Source organism: Capricornis sumatraensis, chromosome 22 (genome assembly GCF_032405125.1).
Source record: "Capricornis sumatraensis isolate serow.1 chromosome 22, serow.2, whole genome shotgun sequence".
In the NCBI taxonomy this organism is placed as follows: Eukaryota; Metazoa; Chordata; class Mammalia; order Artiodactyla; family Bovidae; genus Capricornis; species Capricornis sumatraensis.
In genome coordinates this window covers 40,860,440-40,885,255 of record NC_091090.1, presented here as the reverse complement: position 1 = coordinate 40,885,255, position 24,816 = coordinate 40,860,440, and the positions used below count along the sequence as shown (strand labels likewise).

The following is a 24,816-nucleotide window of genomic DNA, read 5'->3' as shown; positions in this document are numbered from 1 at the left end:
AAGACGCACACCTGACTATGTGTTGTGAAATTTTACAATAAATGTGAGACAAGCCTGGAAGCTTTGAGGGAAGTTAAAAATCGCAGAGCTTCAAAGGAATGAGAATCTGTGACTGCAGGTTTCTCATCATCCACCCTGGATATCAAAACCCTGGGAACAGTGACTTCAGAGTCCTGAGGGCTGCTGACGGTCAACCTTTGATTCTTAGCTTAGACAGACCATCAGGTGCGAGGGTGGAACACACGTTTCAGGCATGTAAGGGCTCAGACTCTCTCTTCCATACTACTTACTGTTGGGAGGCGTTCCAGGAAAACAACGAATTAACAGCAGGATCCGGAAACTGACTCTGTTGCAAGCAGTAGTACCCAACTCTGGCCAGCTTAAGCAGAAAAGATGTTTATTGAAAGGATATTGGATAACTCCACTAAATTGTCAGGAAGATTAGAGAACCAGGCTTGGCAAACAGGCAGAAACAAGAAATGTTCTGTAGCCAGAACCACGGCTAAAACATTTCACCGCAGCCATCATCACCGATCTGCTCTTGGGCCAGAACAACTCCAAATTGCATATCTAGGGAAGGTGTATCTGCCTGTCCCAGCCCAGGGAACCCTAGCCCAGGTTCTAGGGAAATTGAGAGAGAGGACTAGGAGTCTTCAGTTTCTGTGATTGATTCAAGAGGGGGGAATTTCTCCCCTAACCCTCTTGAGTTCCTTTGGCTCGTGTAATGATTTAATTGACACAAAACAGATTAACAGAGGAGGGGGAAAAAAGAAAAAGCAATTCATATGCACGAGGTCTCAGAGGACTAAGATCCCCAAAGTGACCAAAGCAGGCCATTTATCATTTTAGATGAAGAACCAATTACTTGTGAAAACTTAACCACAAAGGGGCTTGTGCTTGGGGTAACAAACTGATGAAGAAGTAACAAAGTTTGTTTATATGGCTTCCTTACCCTTGAATTCCCTAATTCTGGTGATAAGGCTTTCTATACCTTCATATGAAAGAGTTATTTCCCACTTTCATGGGGAATGGGGTGGGGGTGGGGGGATGGACAGGGTGGTTTTTTTAAAAAATATATTTTTCCCATCTATTTCCTCAAGTAACTTTTATTTTTAATTGGGGAGTAACGGCTTTACAATATTGTGTTGGTTTCTGCCATATACCCACCACATTCAGCCATAAGTACCCACCTCAATCAGCTGTAAGTATCCATGTGTATATCCCCTCCCTCTTGAGACTCCCTCCCACCTCCCACCTCATCCCACCTCTCTAGGTTGTCACAGTCAAGTAACTTTTAATTCAAAGTTTTTAAATATAGAAAGGAAGGCAGTCACCAGTTCGTAAGTAATTGACTTCTGTTCCAAAAGTTTGTATGTCAATTTAAGATTTCTTTTCCTTCAGAAGCATTCTTGTGTCCTGGTTAGATTCCCAAACTAGTCCACGAATACAAGTTAGAGCGAAGTTAAAATGCCTAAATCTGTTGTTTACAAATCAAAAGAAGCAACAGGGTCAGTTTTGGGGTCCATTCTAGTAGTCCAGTGAGAAGTGATAGAAGGATTTGGCTGGGGCCGTGAAGCAGGCGTGGAGGGGGGCACCTGAAAAAGAAAAGAGTATTCTGCCCATCAGATGCTCGTGGCTGAATGTGGGACCTCAAGCGGCATCTCCAAGCAAAACGCACACCGGCTACTGCCGGTGCCAAGTGCTCCCATCTGCGCTTCTCGGGTGCCGTTCAGTTCATCAGTCCCCTGAGATACTGGTTTCTGAGTAGGCTTCTCACCTAACAGCTTCTCTTGATAGATTCTAAACTTAACCTGTTGCTGGAAAAAACTGGGAAGACCAGAGCTCTTCCTCTTAGGTAACTTCATGTTCAATGAAAGATTGATGCTTGCAGTGTGGTTATTAGTCTGGTATTTCAGGGACGATGATCTGGCCCTTCTTTCATCCTCCGAGCCCAAGCTCCCCTCCTTACCCACTTAGCCCCTCCAAACCAGGGCCCTTGCAAGTCACTGTGCTTCCAGTTGTGCTTGGACTGCCTGCTTAAGGCCCCCAGCTCCCACTCCCTTTTTAAATGGTTAACCAGATTGAGTTAATATATAGTCACAGCTGGAAACTAGGTATTCTTTTCCTAAAATCCCCGTGCCCTAACCCACTGACCTAATGGCCAGAATCCAAGTGAGTTTCAAGTGTGGTCTGGTCTCAAGCTGGAGATCGCCTCCTTTGGGTTATTTCACTGTTGTATTGAATCTGGTCCTCATGCTATTTATTTAAAGTCTGTTTTCCTCTATTTCCCTCCCTCTGTTCAGAATGCCCTATCTTGCCCTTGACTTGGAGACAAAATATCTCTAAATTCTTTCCTTTGCTCAGATCTGTTAACCAGGGTAAAGGGAGTTTATTTTAATGTTCCCAGAATGATTTTTTTCTTGATTTATCTTTTTTTTCCCTATGACTCAGTTGAATGCTAAATAAGAACACCACTTCCCTTCCCACCATGAAAATGGGATGCCTGTTCTGGTAGCCTACCCCCATTTTTGTTTTGAACCAATACCTATACACATTGAGTGAGTATAAACCACTAGACTTTTTTTGTTGAACTCCAAATGGAAATGATTTTCATTTTTCTTTTGATGCGAGAAACCCACACTCACTTTAAAGTGACTTAGTAATATTAAAAGTTAGGAAGAGGACTTCTGTGGAATCCAGTGGTTAAGACTGTGCTTCCACTGCAGGAGGCATGAGTTCTGTCCCTGGTCAGGGAACAGTGAGGCCAATAAATAAATAAAGCATTAAAAAAAAAAAAAAGAAAAAAGTTAAGAAAATAAAATCACTGTAATCCTACCACCCAAAGATTAATACTGTTAAACTGTTTGTTATTATGTATCCTTAAACTTATATACATAAATGTATATCATTATTAATTGTATAACATTACATTATATAAATGTAGAATAACTTCCTGAATTTTTCTTCTGAGATTGGGCATTTATGTTAGATATATATGGAAAAGTATAAATATTCAAGAAACTGGGTGTGCTGTTTTTAATAGACAAACTGTAGAAACAACATAAATGTTCTCAGAATATACTCCAAAAAATGGAAGTTCTAGTTTGAAAGATAGACATTTAATGTGTATACAGACTCCTCACTTTGTGAAATCCAACCAAATATTACAGAACTATAAACATGAAATCATTACCTCATATTTAATTTTACTTCTTAGACATAATCTCCATTAACATTGGATGTGCATCTTTTCAGACTTCTCTCCTCTGTGGATACATGGGAAATTTCATATTGAGGTCTATAGTTTTATAGTTTTTTACCCCCATGAGATATTCTTGTGCAACCTTAATTTTTTCCCTTTATAAATATGTCTGAAAAAAAATATTTCAAAACATGTAGACGTATGTTTGTGTGTATGTATATGTATGTATATATTTATCCCTTTTATAGGTTGGTAATGTTGGAGTTTTGTGATTTACCTGCCAGAAAACGTTGGGAATTTATTCCTCGATTCATTGAAAATAAATACGTCAGTTTGATTGAGTGCATACCATATGCAAGGCTTTGGGGAAACTAAGCTACTTAAGATCTGAGCTCATGGTCCAGTGTGGAAACCTGGAGAGTCTATGTGTTATGATAGTGAAATCATGCCCCAACAGCTCAGAAACCACTATCCAGCAAAGGAGAGACGTGTCAATCAGTCCAGGAAGTCATGGTCACTGACAAGCTATTTGAACAGACCCGAGTTCAATCCTGGTTTCTGTGATTTATTAACTGAGATTTTAGGTAAATCCTTAACTTCTCTGCCTCAGTGCAAGATGGGTTTAGGAATGCCTAGCCTATGATGCTGTCATGAATATTTATTGGGGAAGTGGTTATAACAGAGGAGTGTTGAATGCCCATTAGTAGGTGTCTGTCTAGGTAAACAAACCATGATATATTAATGGATACACTATTATGCAGCTCTAAAATATAAAGTCATTCTATGTATACTGATAGGGACCAAACTCCAAGACATATTATTAACAGTGTGTGGTTTGCTACCATTTGTGTTTAAAAAAAATTTTTTTAATAAGGTGTGATGGTTTAAAACTATATGTACTTGTATTTACACAGCCTGTCTAAAAGGATATCTAAGTAACTTGGTAGTGCTTACTTTGAGGAAGGGAATTGGGGATCTAGAGTGGGAGAAAGACACAACATTGAAAATCAGCTATCCTCAGTAAAAATTTTAAAAGGAACAGAAAAGAATGGGAGACAGATTAGCTGTCCAGGTATATCCATTTGTGCTGCTTAAATTATCTTATGCGTTTATTATGTAAAGGAAAGGTTTTTTTTAATTATGAATAAAATAAAACAAGTTTATCATAAAGTAAGATGTTATCAGTTTAATATAACTTCAAATATTTTTATATGCCAATCTTTCACTATCATTTTATGGAATGGTTATAGACACAGACTTTAGAGTACATATTTACTGGCTGTGGGGATATTGGAAAAGTTATTTAAGAGATCGAAATCTCCACTTTCTCCTGTAAAGTAGGAAATTATATTAACCACTTTATGGGGTTGTTGTAAAAATAAGATACATAGTCAAGTGGAAAGCGATTAACCTGTTATATGATATATTGTAAGCACTCAAATGTTGAGTGTCAGTTCAGTTCAGTTCAGTCGCTCAGTCATGTCCGACTCTTTGAGACCCATGAATCGCAGCACGCCAGGCCTCCCTGTCCATCACCAAGGAGTTCACTCAGACTCAGGTCCATTTGAGTCAGTGATGCCATCCAGCCATCTCATCCTCTATCATCCCCTTCTCCTCCTGCTCCCAATCCCTCCCAGCATCAGAGTCTTTTCCAATGAGTCAACTCTTCACATGAGGTGGCCAAAGTACTGGAGTTTCAGCTTTAGCATCATTCCTTGCAGAGAAATCCCAGGACTGATCTCCTTCAGAATGGATTGGTTGGATCTCCCTGCAGTCCAAGGGACTATAGTTAATACTAAAAGGCTGTATCTAGGACTCTTTGTTGCAAGTGATAGTAATCTAACCATTGTCATTTATCAAAAAGGGACATTTGTCAGCTCACAACAAATGAAAGTCCATAGTAGCTCTGTTTTGGGGACTGGTGACATCTAGCAACCCCTTTGAAGGGACTCAGTCTCCCTTCAGCTCTTAACTCTGCTTTCTTCTCTGTTGGCTCATCTCCTAGAGAGCTCCAGGCTCATGTCCTACTAGCCTAATAACTCACAGTGAAAAGAACCCAGTACTATCCATCAGAAATCCCATTACTGACTGATTCATCCTGCTTTGGTCATTGGACCATGCTGATGGGTGGGCCCAGATTGAGGCACCCACCTCTGCAACTTTAATGGGAAGGGCCAGCCTAAGATGCTGAACAGTGTCAGACATTTTGTTCTCAAGCTTGGAGACAAAGAAACCACCTAAACTAAGAACTGTGAAGAAGTTCCCCAGATGAAAAAATTAGGAGCAAGAAATAGCAAGGAAGACAGAAACCATGTATGTTCCCACTGGAACTGCCTGGCTTGGCTGCCTGACAGTTATTCCTGTTATTTTCATGTGTATGTTTTCTGAACCGCTTAATGGTGCAACTCTTCCATAGAGAGTCATGTCATCATAGTTGGGGCTGAGGTCCTAAAGTTAGCACATACTTCCTTTCCAGTAAAAGCCACCCTTGATAATGACAGCTCAGGAAGATGCTGCATGGCTCATGGTCAGCATTTACTCCTCCTCAGGACCAAATGGCTGGGCCTTCTGTTAAGTACCAGATGTATTAGTTGCTTTACTGGTAGAGGGCGTGTAGTATGAAGATCCCTTTATAAACCGGGTAGCTCTCCGTTCAGCAAGACTAAGAGCAAACAAACATTGAGATAACCAGGAGGAGATTTTCCTCTGTGCTGCTGCTCTGCCCAGGGCAAGGGGGTGTGTAGGTGGAGACTACCTGCCCTGTTTAAATCCTCCCATCTGGCTTCTTGTTTGTTTCAGCAAGCATGTGTGCTGGAACTTGCTAAGGTAACCATTAAGGTAATGCTGTTGGATCATATATCAAAATGTGGAGCCCTTCCCCCAGAGTCCTGTTACTGTGCCTGTCTTCAGATCTAGGACCTGCACAAGTTCTGTGTGGTTCAGTTTAGTCCCCATTCACTACCCAGTGGAAGAAAGGTACCAGGATAGCTCTAAACTTCCATTTGAAAAAGGGGAGATCACACACAGAGTTCACCTCCCAAAGCGCATTGTGTCCTCCCCGCAGCAGAAGGCTTCCTGGAGATGTGACCTGCTTGTGGGGCCAAGATGGCCACTCTGATTTCTATCCTTTGGGAGGATTTTTCTGAGGGTGCCCTTCTTTCATTTCCTTTGGGTATAAATTCACAGGCTTAGTGACTGATTCCCTTAGAGACGGAGGTGTCATAGGCCGTCAGTTTCTCGGGTGCCTTTCAAATTGAGTCGATTTTCTATCTAGTATTGAGATTTGGTCCACTCTGGTTTGGTGCTTGGTTACCAAAGTCACACAGCCTGACTAGTTCTGGTCCTTGAAGTTGAATCTGAATTTCTTAGCAACAGATCTCAGAATTTCCCCCAGCCCGCAGCCTACTGCTTCCACAGACCTTAGCCTCAGAGCAGTTAGAAACAACAGCCTAGGGTGGGGAAGCAAAAACGAGTTTGTCCCCAGGCTGCTGGCCAGCAGATGGTTCATAATATTGAGGGGTCAGGAGGATGCAGCCTGTAGGGTGCACGAGTTTAGGATCCCAAGCTCTTTTCCCATTTTACTTTCCTTCTGTGGGCGCTAACCGGGGCAGAGAATACAGCTCTCTTAAGTTCTTGGGTTCCTTTTTACAGAGAGAAAGCATCTCTAGAGCAGAGCTGTAGAGCTTTTCTCCTTCTCTACTTTTAGGTAAGCCTCAAATGAAGCTTGTCTCTCCCAGTAATAATTTCCTGAAGACCACAAGAAGTGGCCACCACACCCTGTCCCTCTGTAGCGATGCACGCCAGCTCCACATTGCACTGGAGCCCGTCGTGACTCAGCCATTTCCACAGGCTCTTACTCTGCCCACCTCACCTTCCTTCAGGAGGTCGGTCCTTCAGAAGGTCCTCAGCACACCTTCAGGAGCCCATCTCAAAGTGCTCTGAGGAAAAAAAAGAGGCTTTATTGGCTAGTGTAACTGAAAAGTCTGGGGAAGACCAACTTCATGACCTTACGCAGAGTTCTGAAGGATGGCCTCAGACTCCCATCTCTGCTTTTCCTCACTCCGCTTTCCCCTGGGGAGGCCTCATTTTCAGGCCATTTCTGGCTAACAGCTTAACCTTACTAACAAGCCACACCCCTTCCTAGCAGTTCCAGAAAACTTCCTTGGGTTGCCTTGTTCACCCAGCTTTGGTTCTAGGTCATCTGATTCAATCATTGTGGGGGAGGGGGAGGATGGAAAGAAAGACAAGCCCAGTCCGGGTCACCTGTGTGCACGGATACACCTGTCTCTGGGAAGAGATGCTCCCCAAAGAACAATCAGGGAACTTGCCTGATGAAGAAGGAATGTTCGCTGGGCCAGCCAAAGCAACAGGCCCATACAAGGATTTGACGGACTATTTGGGAGCAGATGATGACATGCTTCCCAGGTGGGGCAAGTGGTAGTAAAGAACCCACCTGCCAATGCGGGAGGCATGAGACGGGGGAGGGTCAGTCCCTGAGTCTGGAAGATCCCCTGGAGGAGGTCATGGCAATCCACTCCGGTATTCTTGCCTGGAGAATCCCATGGACAGAGGAGCCTGGCGGGCTTTGCTAGTCCATAGGGTCATACAGAGTTGGATACGACTGAAGCTGCTTAGTACACACACAGAGTTAATTTGCTAATTGTCATTTCTGAGCCTTTGGAGTGGACAATGTTTAGCTCAGCACTGCTCAGTGGAAAGATAATGTGTGCCACAAACGCAGGCCACACAATAAAAAGATATATATGTGTGTGTGTGTATAGATATGGAAATAGATAAAATGATCACTTTAATAGTATCTTATTTAATGAAGCCAAAACAGCACCATTTTAACATGTAATCAATATTAAAAAAAAGATTCATGAGCTCTTTCACCCTTAGTGTTTGAAATCCAGCATGTGTCTTACATGGACAGCACATGTCCGTTCACATGAGCCTCCTGTGGCTCATGGCCACTGTAGTGAACAGAATGAATTTAGCTGATAACTTTTCCGTAGAGAACCTGGATATGTGTCATCAGCTGATAAGTTGTTACTTCGGTGTCTATGTCATGGGGAGTTATTTTGAAATTGTGAATCTCCTCATTAGAAGAATCCGCCCTGAAATGAGCCTAAATGCACATTGCCATGTGGGTGTCTAGCTGGTACCACCCCTGTCTGAACGCCCTTCACACTCGTGCAGTCAGCAGTTACTTACTTAATTATCTGGCTTCTCTCCTGGTCTCTACACAGTAAGAACCAAGGGACTCTTTATCTGTCTTGCTTAGCTCTGTTCCCTAAGCCCAGAGCCCAGTACACAGAAGACAGAAAGTGGATATTTTTAAAGTGAAAATCAGATGAAAAAGTTGGGTGAGAACTTCTCGTTTGCCCAGGTTGATAACAAAATGCAGAAAGTAATCCTAGTGGAAGCCCAAGATTGAGTGTTTGTGGTATTTTTTTATTCTGATGAATGACCATTTGTAGTCTGTGACTAGTTGTGTTCCTGTTCAATCACTCTTTCTTTCATTGAATATATCAGTATATGTATATGTATAGAGAGAGACTGTGTGTGTGATTGAATACCTACAGAAACCCAGGCTCTGTGCCAAGCCCTAGGTATGCAAAGATAAATGGGAAACAGTCCCTGCCTTAAAGGAAATGAGAAACAGATAAGTAAAATAACTCATATCCAGCAAGTGTTATGATACCAACAAACCTAGAGTGTTTGGGGGAACACATGGAAGGGGGTTCAGTCCAGGTCAGAGATGAAGGTAGCAGCCAGGGTTTGCTAGGGGAAAGTGAATTAAAGTTCCACGGCCCCTGTGGTGTTCTTAGTCTCCAGCCCCATGCCTGGCACGTGTGTGGAATCCATGAGTAAGTGAACAAAGTGGCTGCAGAGCCTAAGCCTGAAGGATCACTGGATTTGTCCATCTGTGCACAGGAGGCGAGAGCCCCACCTTGGAGGGTTCCAGGCAGCCCAGGCTGGAGGGACCTGAGACCCAGAGGAGGCCAAGGGGGCCAGGGTAGGGCTGATGCAAGCCTGCTGCGTTTGGCAGGAGCCAGGCCGCAGCCTCACTTGTGATCGTCCACATGACCCGCGACCAACAACTGTACTCTCTTATTCTAGGCAAAGCGCAGGCTGGAGCTAGGAGAAAGCGGCCAGCAGTACCTCTCAGATGGTTTAAAAACCCCCAAGGGCAAAGGAAGAGCGGCACTCCGGAGTCCAGACAGCCCAAAAAGTAAGGATTCTGTCGTCTCTCCCTCCCCCAGGTGTGAGCTTCCCAACTTTCAGAGCTTGTGGCTGAAGGGACGCCGAGGTGTGGACAGTTTTGGCATGTTTGGTTCTTTTTCATTTCTGTCTTTGCCTGTCCAAAAAAATAAATATGTCTGCAGACACCCAGTGAAAGGTTTACAGAGTGAGTCCTGTTACCTGTATGCTGACTTCAGGGGAGGCCTCTGTTGATGTGAGCAGTTTGGTTTTTCAACTCAGAATGTAAACTCTTTGGTACCATTCCATAGTCAAATCTAACTTTAACTTGCCTACATGGACCTTACTTGAGGGACCAAGGCTAGCTGGGCATTAGGTGTTACCTCCGTTGGCCTAAATCTCTAGCTCAGCATATGGCAGCATAAGAATTGATGGAGACCAGTGAATTGCAGCTAGTTTGCATTTCCATCAACACAATCCTTGTTTCTTTGAGAGAAAAGGAGGTTGTAAATAGCTTAATTGTCCTTTATGTCTCTGGCATTTAATGTGGAGGCTAAATTAATTTAGACTTCATCTTCTAACCTGTAGTTTATGAATTAGGGAGTCCACAAATTGTGTGTCATATTCAGTTAAACCCTTGACCTGTATACCTATAAGAGAGTAAATACAATATTAAATGGGGATATTTCATACCAGAGGGATGGGAGATGGGATTGACAGACTTTCCTAGGCATTCTTCATCTACATTATTTGAAAAGTTGGTAAACAAGTTATATACAAACAGATAAAGGAGTCTGAAAAGCCAGTTAGGATGGGTCTGTCATCAAAAGCTGAGAGGTTCACAGTCTGAACCCATTGAGTTAAGGCTCCATGTGTGCTGATTCCATGAGGCTACAGCACTTTTCATTCATTCAACAGATAGTTTTGAACACCTACCATCTATGAGATACTTCACTAGTCCCAGAGAGTAAGATAAGTCAAAATAAAAACTACTGAGAAATTCACAGTGAAACACTTTCATCAAACAGGAATTTTTATTCCATCCCTTCCTTTTCTAATAAAGCAGTTTATAGCTTTCTATGACTCACCAAAAACATCAGCAACAACAGCTTTACTTCTGACGCTAATACCTGGGCTGCTGGGGGAGAGGGGGCTTGCTTGACTGCAAAGAAACCCTTCATTTCTTTACCTTTCCCCCTATCCCCCCTACCCGCTTGGTTTTTGTTTTTCTTTAAGCTCCAAAATCTCCCTCAGAAAAAACACGGTATGATACATCCCTTGGTCTGCTCACCAAGAAGTTCATTCAGCTACTGAGCCAATCACCTGATGGGGTCTTGGATTTGAACAAGGCAGCAGAGGTGCTGAAGGTGCAAAAGAGAAGGATTTATGACATCACCAATGTCCTGGAAGGCATCCACCTCATTAAGAAGAAGTCTAAAAATAACGTGCAGTGGATGTGAGTATGGATCACCCCCGCCACCTCCAGTTTGCTGGCCCTGGGCTGGGTTGGGGGTGGGGTTCCTTGCAAACTGCAGCGGGGTTTCTCCCAGCCCCAGCTTTCACACTCATGCCCACACTTCATTCCTTTTTTTCTCCTACTCTTTTCTCTCTCCTCAGTTCCCTTAGCCAGAAGTTCAAAGTCTCTTTACAAAGAGACCTTCTGTTTAGATGGTATTGTAGATAAAAGGATTTATATTCAATCAGCCTCAAGCAAGGGGATCCTGGGATTAAATAGGGCCCTGCAGATGTACAGTAACTTGCTGTCCGACTGTCACCCTCATATCAGCATGTGTGCTCCCATGTAATCTAATAGATGCTTACACAGGCCTCTGGCTTGTCTCTAATAGGAATTTAGAAACTGTCTATGGCTGTGTATGAACACATACGTGTATATACACAGTATCTTTATCCATGGTTCTCACTGCAGATTAACTCACTTTCTGTGTAAATTAAGACAAATGCCTTCGTTCCTTCTGGAAAGCCGAGATGATAATACTTGTCACCTACACACCCACGTGCATGATTAAATGTGTGATTAAATGTGTGATCACATCATTTGTGAATTACGGACAGAGAATCTGAACACCCAGTATTTGAGAAGCAACTTCCAAAGCCTTATTAGAGGGAATTAGTCTGTTATGGGTTGACTTTGAAAAAATACTGCTTCAAACATAATAAAACAAACAGGTAGTTTTCTTGAACTTTCTGGAATTTTGTGACGATTCAGTAACCCATTTTAGCTAGTGGTTGAGACAGACCTGTTGGGGATTGGTCTTTGTTCTTGCATCCAGCACATCTGTGTTTCCTTAACCTCCTTTTCCTTTTTAGTTGTTGATATAAGACCCTCAGAAATTACCTAGGTTTTTCATGCTTTTTTGGGATGATGTTTGGTTGAATTTTTGAACGATTCCATCTTTTCCTTCCAGTCTCTCTACCTTACTGTTTCCTTCCTTCCCCCCACACCCCCCTCCCCATTTCTTTTTCCCCGCTGGGAGGCACGTGGCAGGAAGAAGAGCTGCCTCCTTCTGCCCTTTGAATTTGAGTCTTCTAAAGAAACAGGCCTCCTATAGAGGAAAGAAACCTGAAAATAGCAGTGTTTCTTCACTTAATTTCTATGGTGTGAAAAGTGAAGGACTATATGTATTTAAAAAATGTATAAACTTTCTAATTTTAACACTTTGCTAACAAGCAATGTGACCTCCTGCCTCAAGAGGGGACATTTACCCGAAGGACCATTTCTCCCAGCCCTACCTTTCACTGCCCCACCCCTACCCACCCCCCACCGCCCCCACCACCCTTTTGGCCCGTTGAACAGCCAGGCAGAGTCTGTGTTTGGATTTCCAGGGGCTGCAGTCTGTCTGAGGACGGGGGCATGCTGGCCCAGTGTCAAGGCCTGTCAAAAGAAGTGACCGAGCTCAGTCAGGAAGAGAAGAAATTAGATGAACTGATCCAAAGCTGCACCCTGGACCTCAAACTGTTAACCGAGGATTCAGAGAATCAAAGATATCCTTTGTGCCACCTGTTCAGTGGGGGTCAGTGCTTTCTAGACTATTTCCAGAGTTGACCATCTGACTTTTATGTGCAAGGTAGAATTTTACCCTAGTTTTATCCAAGTAAGTTGGGGGCGGGGGGGGCGATGTATGTGTATTCAGTATGTATGGAATGATAGTTATTAGACTGTATCCTATCATCTTTCTTCTGATAACCAGACGGGAACTATTTTTTAAAGCGTTTTATTCACGTGTGGTTGGGACATACGAGTACATTCATAGCATAGGGCAACACTATTCATGAGATCTGTAAGGTGTCAGTATTCATATTAATGATAACATTCAGCAGATTCATCTTAGGCTTCCCGGATTTTGGATGGGTGTTAGCTGTCATTGTTGGGGTTCTTATATTCTGTTTTCATTTCATCAGATATTGGAAGCAGTTGGAATTTATTGACTCTGTGACCGAACTATAGTTGAAGGACTTGAATGAGTGTAAGAAGAATTGTTCTATAATTTTTAAAGCACATTATGGTGGCTCAGTGGTAAAAAATCTGCCTGCCAATGCAGGAGAGGCGGGTCGGATTCCTGGGTGGGGAAGGTCCCCTGGAGAAAGAAAGGGCAACCCACTCTAGTCTTCTTGCCTGGAGAATGCCATGGACAGGTGAGCCTTGTGGGCTACAGTCCATGGGGTCACAGAGTCAGACATGACTGATGGACTAAACAGCAGCAACAGTGCTGAATCACAGCACTGAAAACTGATTTCAGAAGCACCCTAAGGCTTAAGAAATCTCAGTTTATCCATTCTTCTAGTCCTTGAATGTAAAAGTACTAGAAGGCCAACTCTTGTTCTTAACTGGCTGGCAGTCTGTTGACTGCTTGAAGGGAACTTACTGGTCATCACTTCACGTCAGACCATAGAGGAGGGCGATTACTTCATTGTGTTGACAAGAAGATTTTGCAATCTTCTCAGTTATTAGTAGAAAACAAAACCAGTATTTTAAATAATCCTGTCTCTAGTTTTAGCTCCACATTTATCTTCGTTAGACAAAAAATAAAAAGTGACCTGCCCAGTTTCTTGTAGAGTCTCATCTAAAGTAACCTTTCGCTTAAAGTTATGGAGACATTTGTTTTCCAATTCAAGCAGTTTTTTAAAAAAACTCAATTGTTCATTTCCTGTTGGCCAAAGGATTAACCTTGTCAGCTGATGGTTAGTGAGCTGGAGAAGAGGTGTGATGATTTGACGCCCACCCCGCCCTCCAGGGTGGTTTTACAGGGGAAGAAATAAGAATAGCTATAGCTGGGCTGTTTCCTACATTGTGTAGTCAGGAGCCCCCTTAGAGGAGGAGGTGTGGTTTTTACACATGATTGGCAACTTGTAGCTTTATCACCTACATTAGCTTTCTCTGGTGCCTTTGTGGCAGAAGGTGAAAGCTTCCTTACAGGGACTGCTATCCTGAGAAACAAATTCAGGAGGGAGCCACAGGGGAAGCACTTTCAAGTTTGTAAGATTAGAGAATATGTTTGCACAATTTATTTCAATTTGCCATCCAGTTCCGAATGTGGTACAGCTTGTTCACATATGTGTTGAAATTTTCCTTCCTGTAGCATGTTGGGTAATTGTAGATGAGCTTTTATTTTAATAAGTTGTCAGATAGCTTTCTGACAGTGGGCTGTGGGGCAAGTACCTAGTTATCAGTTTCCCCACTGTTCTCAGTAAAAATTCACAACTGTCAAGTCTTCCATAAAGAAAGCAATTGGCTTCCTTGATGAGACAGATGACCTAAAACCTAGAATCCTGCATGAGCTGTTCTGTCAAGCTCAGCAGTAAATTAGCTGTTGTCTGAACTACTGAGACTTAACATGCTAGGCTGTGAGATGCTGGATGCTCAGTTGCTTCAGTCATGTCCCAACTCTTTGTGACCCCAAACACTGTAGCCCACAGGCTCCTCTGTTTAAGTGATTCTCCAGGCAAGAAGCCTGGAGTGGGTTGCCATTTCCTACTCCAATAGTCTGTGAGAGATGCCCCTAAATGTGCATGCAGGGACTTCCCTGGGGATCCAGTGGTTAAGACTCTGTACTTCCACTGCAGGGGGCAGGTTTGATTGCTGGTCAGGGAACTAAGATCCCACATTCCACTCAGTGCAGCCAAAAAAAATGTTTTTAATGTGCATGTAGATTATGGGTGAAGGTGTTTTTTTCTAGACAGTAGGTTCATAGCTTCCTTTAATTTCTAATAAAAAGCTACTAATCTAAGGGACATCATTTCCTCTAGGCTAAGTCCTATGACTGTATCGAACATATTAGATCACAGACTCCTTTCACTATGTTCTCTTCGGAAATGCCTTCATTGGCTTGTGATTTGCTGTTTCATCCTAGGCATTTTTTGGTAAGTTAATATAAAAAAGCAACTGGCTAAAGCCATTGTAGATTAATTATGTTATTCCCTATCCTTTATAAAAGAAAGCTATGTGACCTCTTCTCTAGTAGCACCAAGTCAAAGCCTGTCTCTCTAAGCAAGCTTGCACAAATACCTTTATCATATAATAAATACCATATTCTTTCATAATATCCTCTTAGGTTTGACTGTCAGTCAGGGCACTTTAAAGAATTGTTCAGTGCCCAGAAGTAGCTACTGAGAGTACTGAATATGATTTTACTCTCTTTTCCTTAATCATTTAGTTTGCAGAGCATCTGGAAGCTGCTTTCCTCCTTGTGAGCACCAAAATATTGTAGTTAATAATATTATAGAAAGGACAGTTTCCCTAACAGAGAAATAATGACACTCTTATCAGCAAGCAGTCTATAGCACAACCAGCCCAGGTGCACTTAAGAAAACAAGCTGTCTGCCTGAGTGGGACTTGGAGTTCTTCCACGGATAAATGTAGTTGCTACTCATTCATTCATTTTGGGTGGCTGCTGACACTTTCAAATAGTAGAGTAGCAAATAGAAGTTACTGCAGTTTCAACAAAATTGTGGCTAATAGAGCTCAAATTTTTTCTGTAAATTGAGATTCTGCCGTCATTCAGCTTGAGTGACAGAACATTCAGAATCTGGTTTGAAAAGCCCTGACCAAACTGAGTTTTAGTTTTCTTTTGAGAGTTTAACTATTCTGCTTCTGTTTTTATGTTAATATCTCAAGTAGCCATGGCCTTTTTAGAAATGGGCAGGAAAAAAGCTATATATTTGATTTGTTGTTTGGAAGATCTACAAGGAGATAATAAGACGTAGAATACTTAAAATGTTTTCCATGCATCTATTTGGTTCTGTTCATAGTGGTTACATCTGAGACAATTAGTTGGAAGAGTTCCTTAACACTCATTACGTTAGCTTATGTTACATATCAAGATATTCGAAAAATTAGTGGCCTTAAAGACCAAACTGTTATAGTTGTGAAAGCCCCTCCAGAAACAAGACTTGAAGTGCCTGACCCAATAGAGGTAAGGAGATAACATCTCTGTTCATCTGCAGAGATCTTTTTGGAATGCCCGGTGTTTTTTTGGTTTTCTCCTTATAAACTTTATTATGTATTGGAGTATAGCTGATTATGTCGTGATAGTTTCAGGTGAACAGTGAAGGGACTCAGCCATGCATAGAACATGTATCCGTCCTCCCCCAAACTCCCCTCCCATACAGGCTGCCACATAACACTGAGCAGAGTTCCATGTGCTATATGGTAGGTCCTTGTTGGTTATCCATTTTAAATATAGCAGTGTGTACCTGACCATTCCAAACTCCCAGCTGTCCCCCTACCCCCACAACCATAAGCTCATTTTCCAAGTCTGTGAGTCTGTGTTTTGTAAGTTGTACCATTTCCTTTTAGATTCCCCGTAAAAGGGATGTCATACGATATTTTTCCTTCTCTATCTGACTGACTTCACTCAGTATGGCACTCTCGGGGTCCATCCGTGTTGCTGCAAATTGGAATGCCTAGTGTTTAAAGAACCATTGACGTCAGTTAAAATCCATATATTCCTGAAAGCTTGAGAGTTCTTCCCCATCTGTTTTACTTAATCCTAACCTTAAAAACATATGAACAGCTTGCTGTGTATTGAATGTCCATAAGGTCTAATTTTAACATAGCAGAGCATTCAACTCAAAGTGGTTGATAGTTTACAAAGTGGCATATGGGGCCCTGTCCCTTTTGTGGTTTACTCTTTTTCATAATTTGTTATCTGGTGGTTCTGATTGATTTGAACCAGTGGGGACTTTTATGTTGATTACCCTGGATATGGTCCCCACCATGAATAGAGATATAGATGTTTTAAAGTAGCTCCCTACCTTATCTTAGCACATTTAAAGAATTTATTTATTTATAACGCATTAACATTTACACAATCAAATGAGACTTTGGGATTGTTGATAGATGAGAATTAGAGCATATTTTTGTGATTGTTTTCAGATATACTTTGATAATACAAGCTTAGACTATAAGATAAAGAAATGTAGTAAAAGAATGCACACAAAATAAAAAGAATGGAATTTACAAACTCCCATCTAGTGTAGAGTTCTCGTCTTAAATGATCATAATAGGTTTATGACATAGATGAAGAATTTTAAATGTAAGTGTTCTGTATTCTTTTATTAAACTCAGTTCCTAGCACTTAAGACTACTTACTATTCATGTAGTGGCGATTAAAGTTCAATATAAAAAAAATCTACTCTTCAGGAATGAGTAACATGGAAATATGGTATTTGGAACATTTAAAAGACCTTTTAATAGTTTGCATAAAAGAAATTTTTTTTAAAAAAAGATTCATCTCCTCTTGGCAGGGATCAGCAAAGTTTTTCTTTATAAAGAGCCAGAAAGTAAATATTGTTGGCTGTGTGAGCCCTATAGTCTGTTGTGACTACTCAACTGCACAGCCCTACTGTTACAGCATAAAAAAAAAAGAAGAAGAAGCCAGAGGCAACAGATAAACAATGAGAATAGGTGTAACTTTTCCCAATAAAACTTTATTTACAAAGCCAGTTGGTGGACAGGATTTACCTTCGGGCTGTAGTTTGCTGACCCCTGCTCTATAGGTTAACAGTCATTGACTGAGATAGCCTACCAGTGGAGAAGCAAACGCAACAACGAAAATTACCCTTACTTTCCATTTTTCCATGAACATTACAAAACAGCTTCCAGTTTGAACTTTTCTCGCTTCTATTCATAGAGCCTACAGATACATTTGGCAAGTACCCAAGGACCCATTGAGGTTTATTTGTGTCCAGAAGAGACTGAAACACACAGTCCAATGAAAACAAACAACCAAGACCACAATGGGAATATCCCTAAACCCACTTCCAAAGGTAAAAATTCCACTTTTGTCATTTGGAAACTATGTTAAAAATGAAGGTAACTAGAAGGATCCAGTATCAGAATCACAAGTCTTGGCAAGAAACAAAAATTTCTATCATTAATATTACATTAAAAAAAAAAAAATTCCGAATAGTTTGCAGAAGAAAATAATGATCTTGGGCAAACGGCTCCTCCACCCACTTAATGGAGTCCCCTCAGGCTTTTGCTATCAGCAGAAACGGTTTCTTTGCAATGTTTTGGAAAACCAGCGAAAATGAAGAGTGGAGGTGTGAGCTGTCCAGCTGAACCACCAGCTATACTTGGCCACATACCTCTGAGTGATATCACAGATCATTGGAGAGGGAACTGAAAAAAAGTTGGGAGAAGGAAGCCTTTTGCCCAAGAAGTTTTATCTTAATTTTCCCCCCCCAGTGTGATGGGGAGAGAATAAGGGAAGAGAAGAAAAAATAAATCTAATTCCTCCCTTCGTTGTCTCCACAGCAAAGGAAGCTCTTTGTAGTCTTTTTGTTGTCTCAGATTGGAGATATGTACTTCATTTTTTCTCCCTCCCAAGATAGCAGCAAGAAGTGATTTAAATAATCAGATCTGACTTAACATTGAGAGAAAAAAAAAAGGCACTTCAAATGGTAAAACCAAAGACCACTTTTTTCCCCCCACCCTAGAACTTCAAAGTGGATGTGTCCTTTTATTTGTATTTTCAGAATTATCTTTAATAAGCTAGTTGTTAAAAAAAAAAAGACTAAGTTAAAATCAGTGATCTCTATGGGGAAGCCAGCTTTTCCGTCTGCATGTTTTGTTCTGTTTTTCCTAAAGGATGACTAACTGGTATCAGAAACTTGTTTTTGAACTTGTTAGTCTCTAATCTTTGAAGCTACCTGTATTCTTGTTTGTTAACAGTTGATATTTTAAAAGATGAGTGAGTAGACAAGAACAAAAAAAAAGCTGACCAGAGTCCCTCCTTAACAATGCACAGTAGTATAAGAGGTGATCTATACCATAATGCCAGGTTTCCCTAGTGGCTCAGTGGTAAAGAATCTGCCTGCCAATACAGGAGACATGGGTTCCATCCCTGGGTTGTGAAGTTCCCCTGGAGAAGGAAGTGGCAACCCACTCCAGTATTCTTGTCTGAGAAATTCCATGGACAGAGGAGCCTGGCAGGCTATAGTCCGTGGAGACACAAGAATTGGACATGACTTACAGACTAAACAACAACAATGTCGTAACGTCATCTAATTGTCCTTAGCGAAAGAGTGCATGCTTCTGTAACAGCAACATGTATATGCTTCCTCCAGAATAGATTTTTGCCTGACTTATATTCTTGTTTCCACCACCTTTTTCTTTCTTCTCAGACTTGGCTTCAACCAACTCAGGACATAGTGATTGCTCGATTTCTATGGCAAACCTTTCTCCTCTGGCCTCCCCGGCCAACCTTTTACAGCAGACTGAGGACCAAATTCCTTCCAACCTAGAAGGACCATTTGTGAACTTACTGCCTCCCCTGCTCCAAGAAGACTATCTCCTAAGCCTCGGGGAGGAAGAAGGCATCAGTGATCTCTTTGATGCTTATGATTTGGAAAAGCTCCCGCTGGTGGAAGACTTTATGTGTAGTTGATTATGCTTTGTGTGAACTCCCCTTATAAACCAATATTTTTTTATTATGGAACCAGAACATGTGTCATGCAGTGTTGTCCCTTCCTCCCTTCTTCCTCCAAGATAGTATCATGAAGTAAACTACAGACTTCAGGACAAAGCTGACATTTTAATGAATTAAAAAAAACAAAACTGTCTATCAACGCACAGTTGCAGGCTCCCTTGGGAAAGCCCTGCCTTGCCCCAGGCTCCAAAATCTCCTGGATGAGTCAGCAAGTGAGAAAATGTGCAATCAGGTGTCTCTCACCCGTCCTCTTCCTCCCTCCCTCCCTCCCGGATTGGCTTGCTGTGCCTGACGGATGGGCTGTAGAATGGGGTCTGGCCACCTGGCCCACTCGAAAACAGCAATCTTCCTTAATAGCATTTCAAGCCGTGCCTTCTCCGCAGAATGCATGTCTTTGGGGTCTGCTAATTTGGGATGGAAACTGCAGGAACTGTAAACTTGAAGTCATGCAAAAGTATGAAATGGATTTCTTCAGCTCTTCTTAGGAATATTTAAATTACTGTCATAATTCAGTTTAAGCTATGGACCGCGTGTCCCACTTGGAGGCCAAGAGATCTTCCACAGCCTTTCGGATGAAGAAACTGTTCTCCAATATTCATTGCAGATACAGAAGAACAGTCGAGTTCTGCCCCTCTAAGCTGTTGTGGATTTTCATGTCTCCATAAACCACTCCCACTCTCTTGCCCCCAACGTATTTGTAAGTTTGAAGTTTATAGCAAATGCCTACTTAGGAGTTCTTTGTGGATTGTTTTTTTTTCTTTCTTTCTTTTTTTTAGCTGCCATTTAAGCATTCCTGTGGCACCCATCAACCATTTCAATTTAATTGTTTACTTTGAAGCGGTTTTTGCTAATTCAAATTATTTTAAGCAGAGGTAGAGAACCTCTACTGATCAGAGCATGTGTGATCTAAGGCTTAATAGCCTCGGCGAGAAGCTTTGCCCCATCTCGCATCCTTCCCCAGGAGGGGGTGCTCGGAGCGAGTGGAGCTCACTGACAGGGGCGTGGCCCATTGGAGAGAACCAGGTCAGACCCCAAGGAGCAGCAGGTATGGATGGATCCCTCCGTCCCTTGGGCTTCCCAGGCCCCCTGTGACCAGGGAAAGGGCTCTTACACTGCACTCAGGGAGACCACTTCTCAGGATGAGGTCGGATGGAGAGGCCTCTGGGGAGAAGGACATCCCCCTGTCGTGAGTAGCATGCTATCAGTAGCACTTCACTTCAGCCGTTGAGAGCAGGGAGCTCCCACTGTGTCGGGGGCTACAGGAGTCCTGGCCAGAACCCCTGTTCCCCCTTCCACTGTGAAGGAGCAGGTTGGACCAAGGAAAGCTGGGGCTGTAGAAAAAAGGCAGGGCAGGATGCCAGGGCATCTTCTGCTTAACTCTTTAGGAATGGCATCCCAAGTCGGAGGCTTCCTGACAGCGGCAAAATCCTACCAGTTGAGTCCAAGAATGGCTTTCCCATTGGCCACAGGGTAGATGGCCATCTCCCACTGGGAATGTGGCAGAGTACCTCACATCCATTCCTTGGATGCTAACGACTGTGGGAATGAGGGAGTCATCTAATAAATTAATTAAACCTCAACACCAAGAATGGTTGAGTTGAATTGCTGTTCTGCCCAACACAGTGGGAGGCACATGGTAGGCACTCGATTCAACAGGATGGGAAAAAAGAAATACTGGGTTGGCCAAAAAGTTCATTTGGGCTTTTCCATACCATCTTACAGAATATTCCTTACTTATATCCCTTAGGAAAAGTACAAAACAAAACCCACGAAAGCCCCAGCCAATTTACTCTAGGTAGATTTCCACAATATGCAAAGTGGTGGTGGGGTCAACACAAATGACACCAGCACTTTAAACTATTTGTGTAGGTATGCATGGGTGTATGTTTGAGAAGAAAAACAAAGGTGCAGTTTATCCTCCTTTTTCTTCGGCCTCCATCCCCACCCTCCTCCCCTGGACACACACTGGACCTGGTCCGAGATGAAGCATTGGGTGGGGGAGGGAGGGGGAGCTTTGTGTCAAGTGCCTACTGGAAATGCACTGTGGGGTTTTCTTCCTGTATGGGAAACCATTTATGCCAAGCTTTTCCCTATTTCCCATATTTATCTCATCTGGTTAGCTGCCTCTGCTTCCAGCTTTGTGTAATTCTCTTTGCCAGCTGCACAAAGCTGATTTTTTTCCCAAAGTCTAAAGACTGAGCTCACCTGGCTAGGTGGTTGTGTGTTTGGTTGAATTTCTCGTTAAACCTTTTCGTAACGTGATGCCGTATTTATTGTTTTAAAAAACGAAAGGAATCCTAATAAGTCTTAAAAGTTCCTTCATGCATAAGGCTTTCCCAGTTAATGGGCTTAACTGGTGTATAGTAAGTAGACGTCCATACTGTATTCTGTTTGCATTAGTCATTTTCTTTTTGACATAAGTTTCTGGCACACGAAGTGGGTTAGTACTACAGTATTTGTGTTACTTTAAGTACTGAGTATGCAGGTTTCCTGGTACCATTGAGTTGCTGCTATTAAAGCTCACACATGAAATGGCTAAAAGTTACAAGTATGCGAATTATGACTGCGTGAGCCTTAGAGAGTAAATTGTATAAAGAGCAACACATGAGCTGTCAAACAGTGTTAGGTGTGTGTTTATATGTACAGATTTGTGCATAGTAATCATTTTATTTAAGTTGATATGCAGTCTCCTCATATTTTCATTATCTAGCAATTTTGTACAAAAATAGCAATTAATTTGTAAACACTGCCAGAATATTTTCTAGCTGGTTTGTAATTTTTAAAGAGTGTTATTTTTTTTTCTTGTTGTTCTTGTTGTGGTGGTTCTTGTGTTCATTTTTGTTGTAAGTGTAGATCTGTAAATACAATTGCAGTATTTAAAGCTTTAGCTTTCAGGAGAAAGAAAGTAAGAACTCAGTGTGTGCATGACAACTCGTGTGTACGAAATGAGGGATTTGAAGGAAGATGCCTTGCAGAGTGAGTCGGGTGGCAACTGTCCGATTGTGGGAATTTCTTTTCCTGTGGGGTACGAGATTTTGTCAAAAGGAAGTATTTCTCCCAGAATTGGGAGTATGCAAACTACTAATCAGTTTAGCTTTGTGTTGTATGCTAGTTTAAAAAAGAAAATATGTAATATAATGTAAAAAAAAAAAGCTTTTATGATGGATTTTGTAAATAGATTTGTTACAGGGTAACCTGTTCTCTAGCTGTGATCTTACCACTTCAAATGGGTGTAATTTGAATAAATTTTGTATGGTAAAGGATCAATAAAATGATTTTTTTTTAAGAGTTCAGCCTTGTGGATGGTTTCTTACTATTGGCTTATGCTCCTACATTATATTTCTAAAGACATGCTTAAGTTAAGGGGAAAGTTTGAACAAAAATTCAAAATATCATATGCCTTCCTGTTTATTTGGGATCTGGGGAACATTAAGCAAAAGGTTTTTTGACCACTTGTGAGTGTTTGCCACTTTAGGAAGCAAAAGAACTTGCCATATCTCTGATCACCTGCAGAAGCCACCCCAGGTATGGAAGACAGATTTGTACACCGAGAAAACACCAAGTCAAGTTTTCTTCCTCATAAGGAGCTGGAAGGCAGTAGATTATTTCTCAATACAGGTAATTGCCTCTCTTGTTCGATTCACTCCATGTTCATTAAGTGAAGTAGTTGTTCATTTATTCATTCAGTCACTCTTGGAATGAGCATGAAGTGATTACTATATGCCGGATATGGTTGCAAGTGCTGGAGTCCAAATAGAAAAAGACATAGATCCTTATCAGCATGAAGAAGCTTACAGTCTAGTAGGGAGAGAAATAAGTTTTAATTAGGAGAATTAAATTCTGAGGACAGGCTCTTAAGTGATTTTTTCTTCTGAAGCCATATTTGGAAGACTTAAGGATAGATGCTTTGAGGCAAAAATGGAAATGAAGGGAAGATAAAGCCTTGCTATTGGAGAGCTGTACAAGGAGGAGAGATTCTGATCCAGAGAGCTTTAGGGGCCTATGCATCTGGAGGCAGGAAGATTTGCAGAAGACTGCCTGGGTAGGCATAACTCAAACTTGAATAGCTAATGGATTCATCTTCTAGTACCTAGGAAGCTGGGGAGCACTTGAATCCGATCTAGGCTACAATCCAGATATCATGAAAGAAAATGAAAAGATTAAATGGTAGGTCATGCCTTGGGATATGAATGAGAATCCCTGCCCTGCCTACTTAGAATTAATCACCCAGGAGTCAGTCAGAAGTTAACAGAAATACCATTAACAGCAGGAAGTTGCAGTGATCCACAGAATGCAAAGAGCAAGCTTTCTGTTGTGCCCTTAAATCTGGGACTGAAAGACAAATAGAACAATTTCTTAAAATACTCTGGAACGTTTATAACACTAGGAATTACTATTATACTTTGTTGTGCAAAGAGTCCTATCAAAAAGTTCTGGAATTCCTTATGCTGAGGTGTCTGAAAAGTGTTGTGGGAAACAGAAGGGACAAAGTCCCCATGTTATCACGTGCCTTAGTAACAAAACTGGAAATTCTGGCATGTTGGGCTTCTGTTGGGCTGTTTTAGGACTTGAGTATATACAACAGAAAAGACAGAGTTAGTTCCTAGGGAAAAGGAAGAATATGTGTGTCTTTTCTCTTTCCTGCATCAATTTCAGTAGCTGCCTGCACACATCAGGTATACAGAAACAAGGGAATCAGATAAGCAGGGGATTCAGATAAACAAACCAAAAACATTAATTAAGGCCTACTTTTTCAACTTGAGCAAAACCATGTCAACTAATAATGACCAGAGAGTCACAGGATTTGAACTGGAAAGCAACCTGATCCTGAACAAGGAGCTGGTGTCCTCATGTGACAATTTAGCTTTTTTTTTTTCACCAAGAAAACCATCTCCATAATCCTAATCCAGTGCTTTTTCTGCAATATTTTAAGGTCTCCTAGTTCCTCCTCCTCAGACATATATGAGAAACTTGCCTCTTCCCAGTTTTACTCTTGGAACCACAGCCTGGCTGACGTGGTTAGTTCATTCTGAGTTAACATCACCTTCTGGAAGATCTGTGGCCATCCTGTCCACTGGCACTAATTTCTTGTACTCTTCCCCATCATGTTTGATGGATGCTGTCACTATCTTCTGTGCCTCTGCACAGTTACAAACTGAGAGAGATGGAAACCATTGGAAGGCTAAGTTGAAGGACTCCTCAGTGGTTCTTTTGTCCTCAGTCTTTGATAAAAATGAATTTGCTGTATTTAAACAGAGGAAGAATTGAATCCACAACAGCTTCTAAATAGGATATTCCATTTCCCCCTTGAAAGACTCAAACTTCTCTTCCTGTACAGACTACTTTTCAGCTCCAGAAGCCTTTAAGACTTTTTTGCTGCATAATCAAATTCAGGAACAGTTGCCTCAGCTGAAACCTAAATTATACTGTGTCTCTCAGCCTTGAACAGCCCGTAGCATT

General features: G+C 41.8%; 1 protein-coding gene across 1 annotated transcript in view; it reads left to right on the top strand.

Annotated features, from left to right (window-relative positions):
- The window catches only part of E2F3 (E2F transcription factor 3), a 79,816-nt gene extending 60,502 nt beyond the window's left edge, over positions 1-19,314 (top strand). The window contains exons 2-7 of the mRNA XM_068961047.1: positions 9,326-9,437; positions 10,643-10,862; positions 12,251-12,409; positions 15,723-15,837; positions 17,557-17,692; positions 19,052-19,314. Of these exons, the coding sequence (XP_068817148.1) occupies positions 9,326-9,437; positions 10,643-10,862; positions 12,251-12,409; positions 15,723-15,837; positions 17,557-17,692; positions 19,052-19,314 (1,005 nt within the window). The remainder of the gene's footprint in view (positions 1-9,325; positions 9,438-10,642; positions 10,863-12,250; positions 12,410-15,722; positions 15,838-17,556; positions 17,693-19,051) is intronic.
- Positions 19,315-24,816: the final 5,502 nt, after the last annotated feature.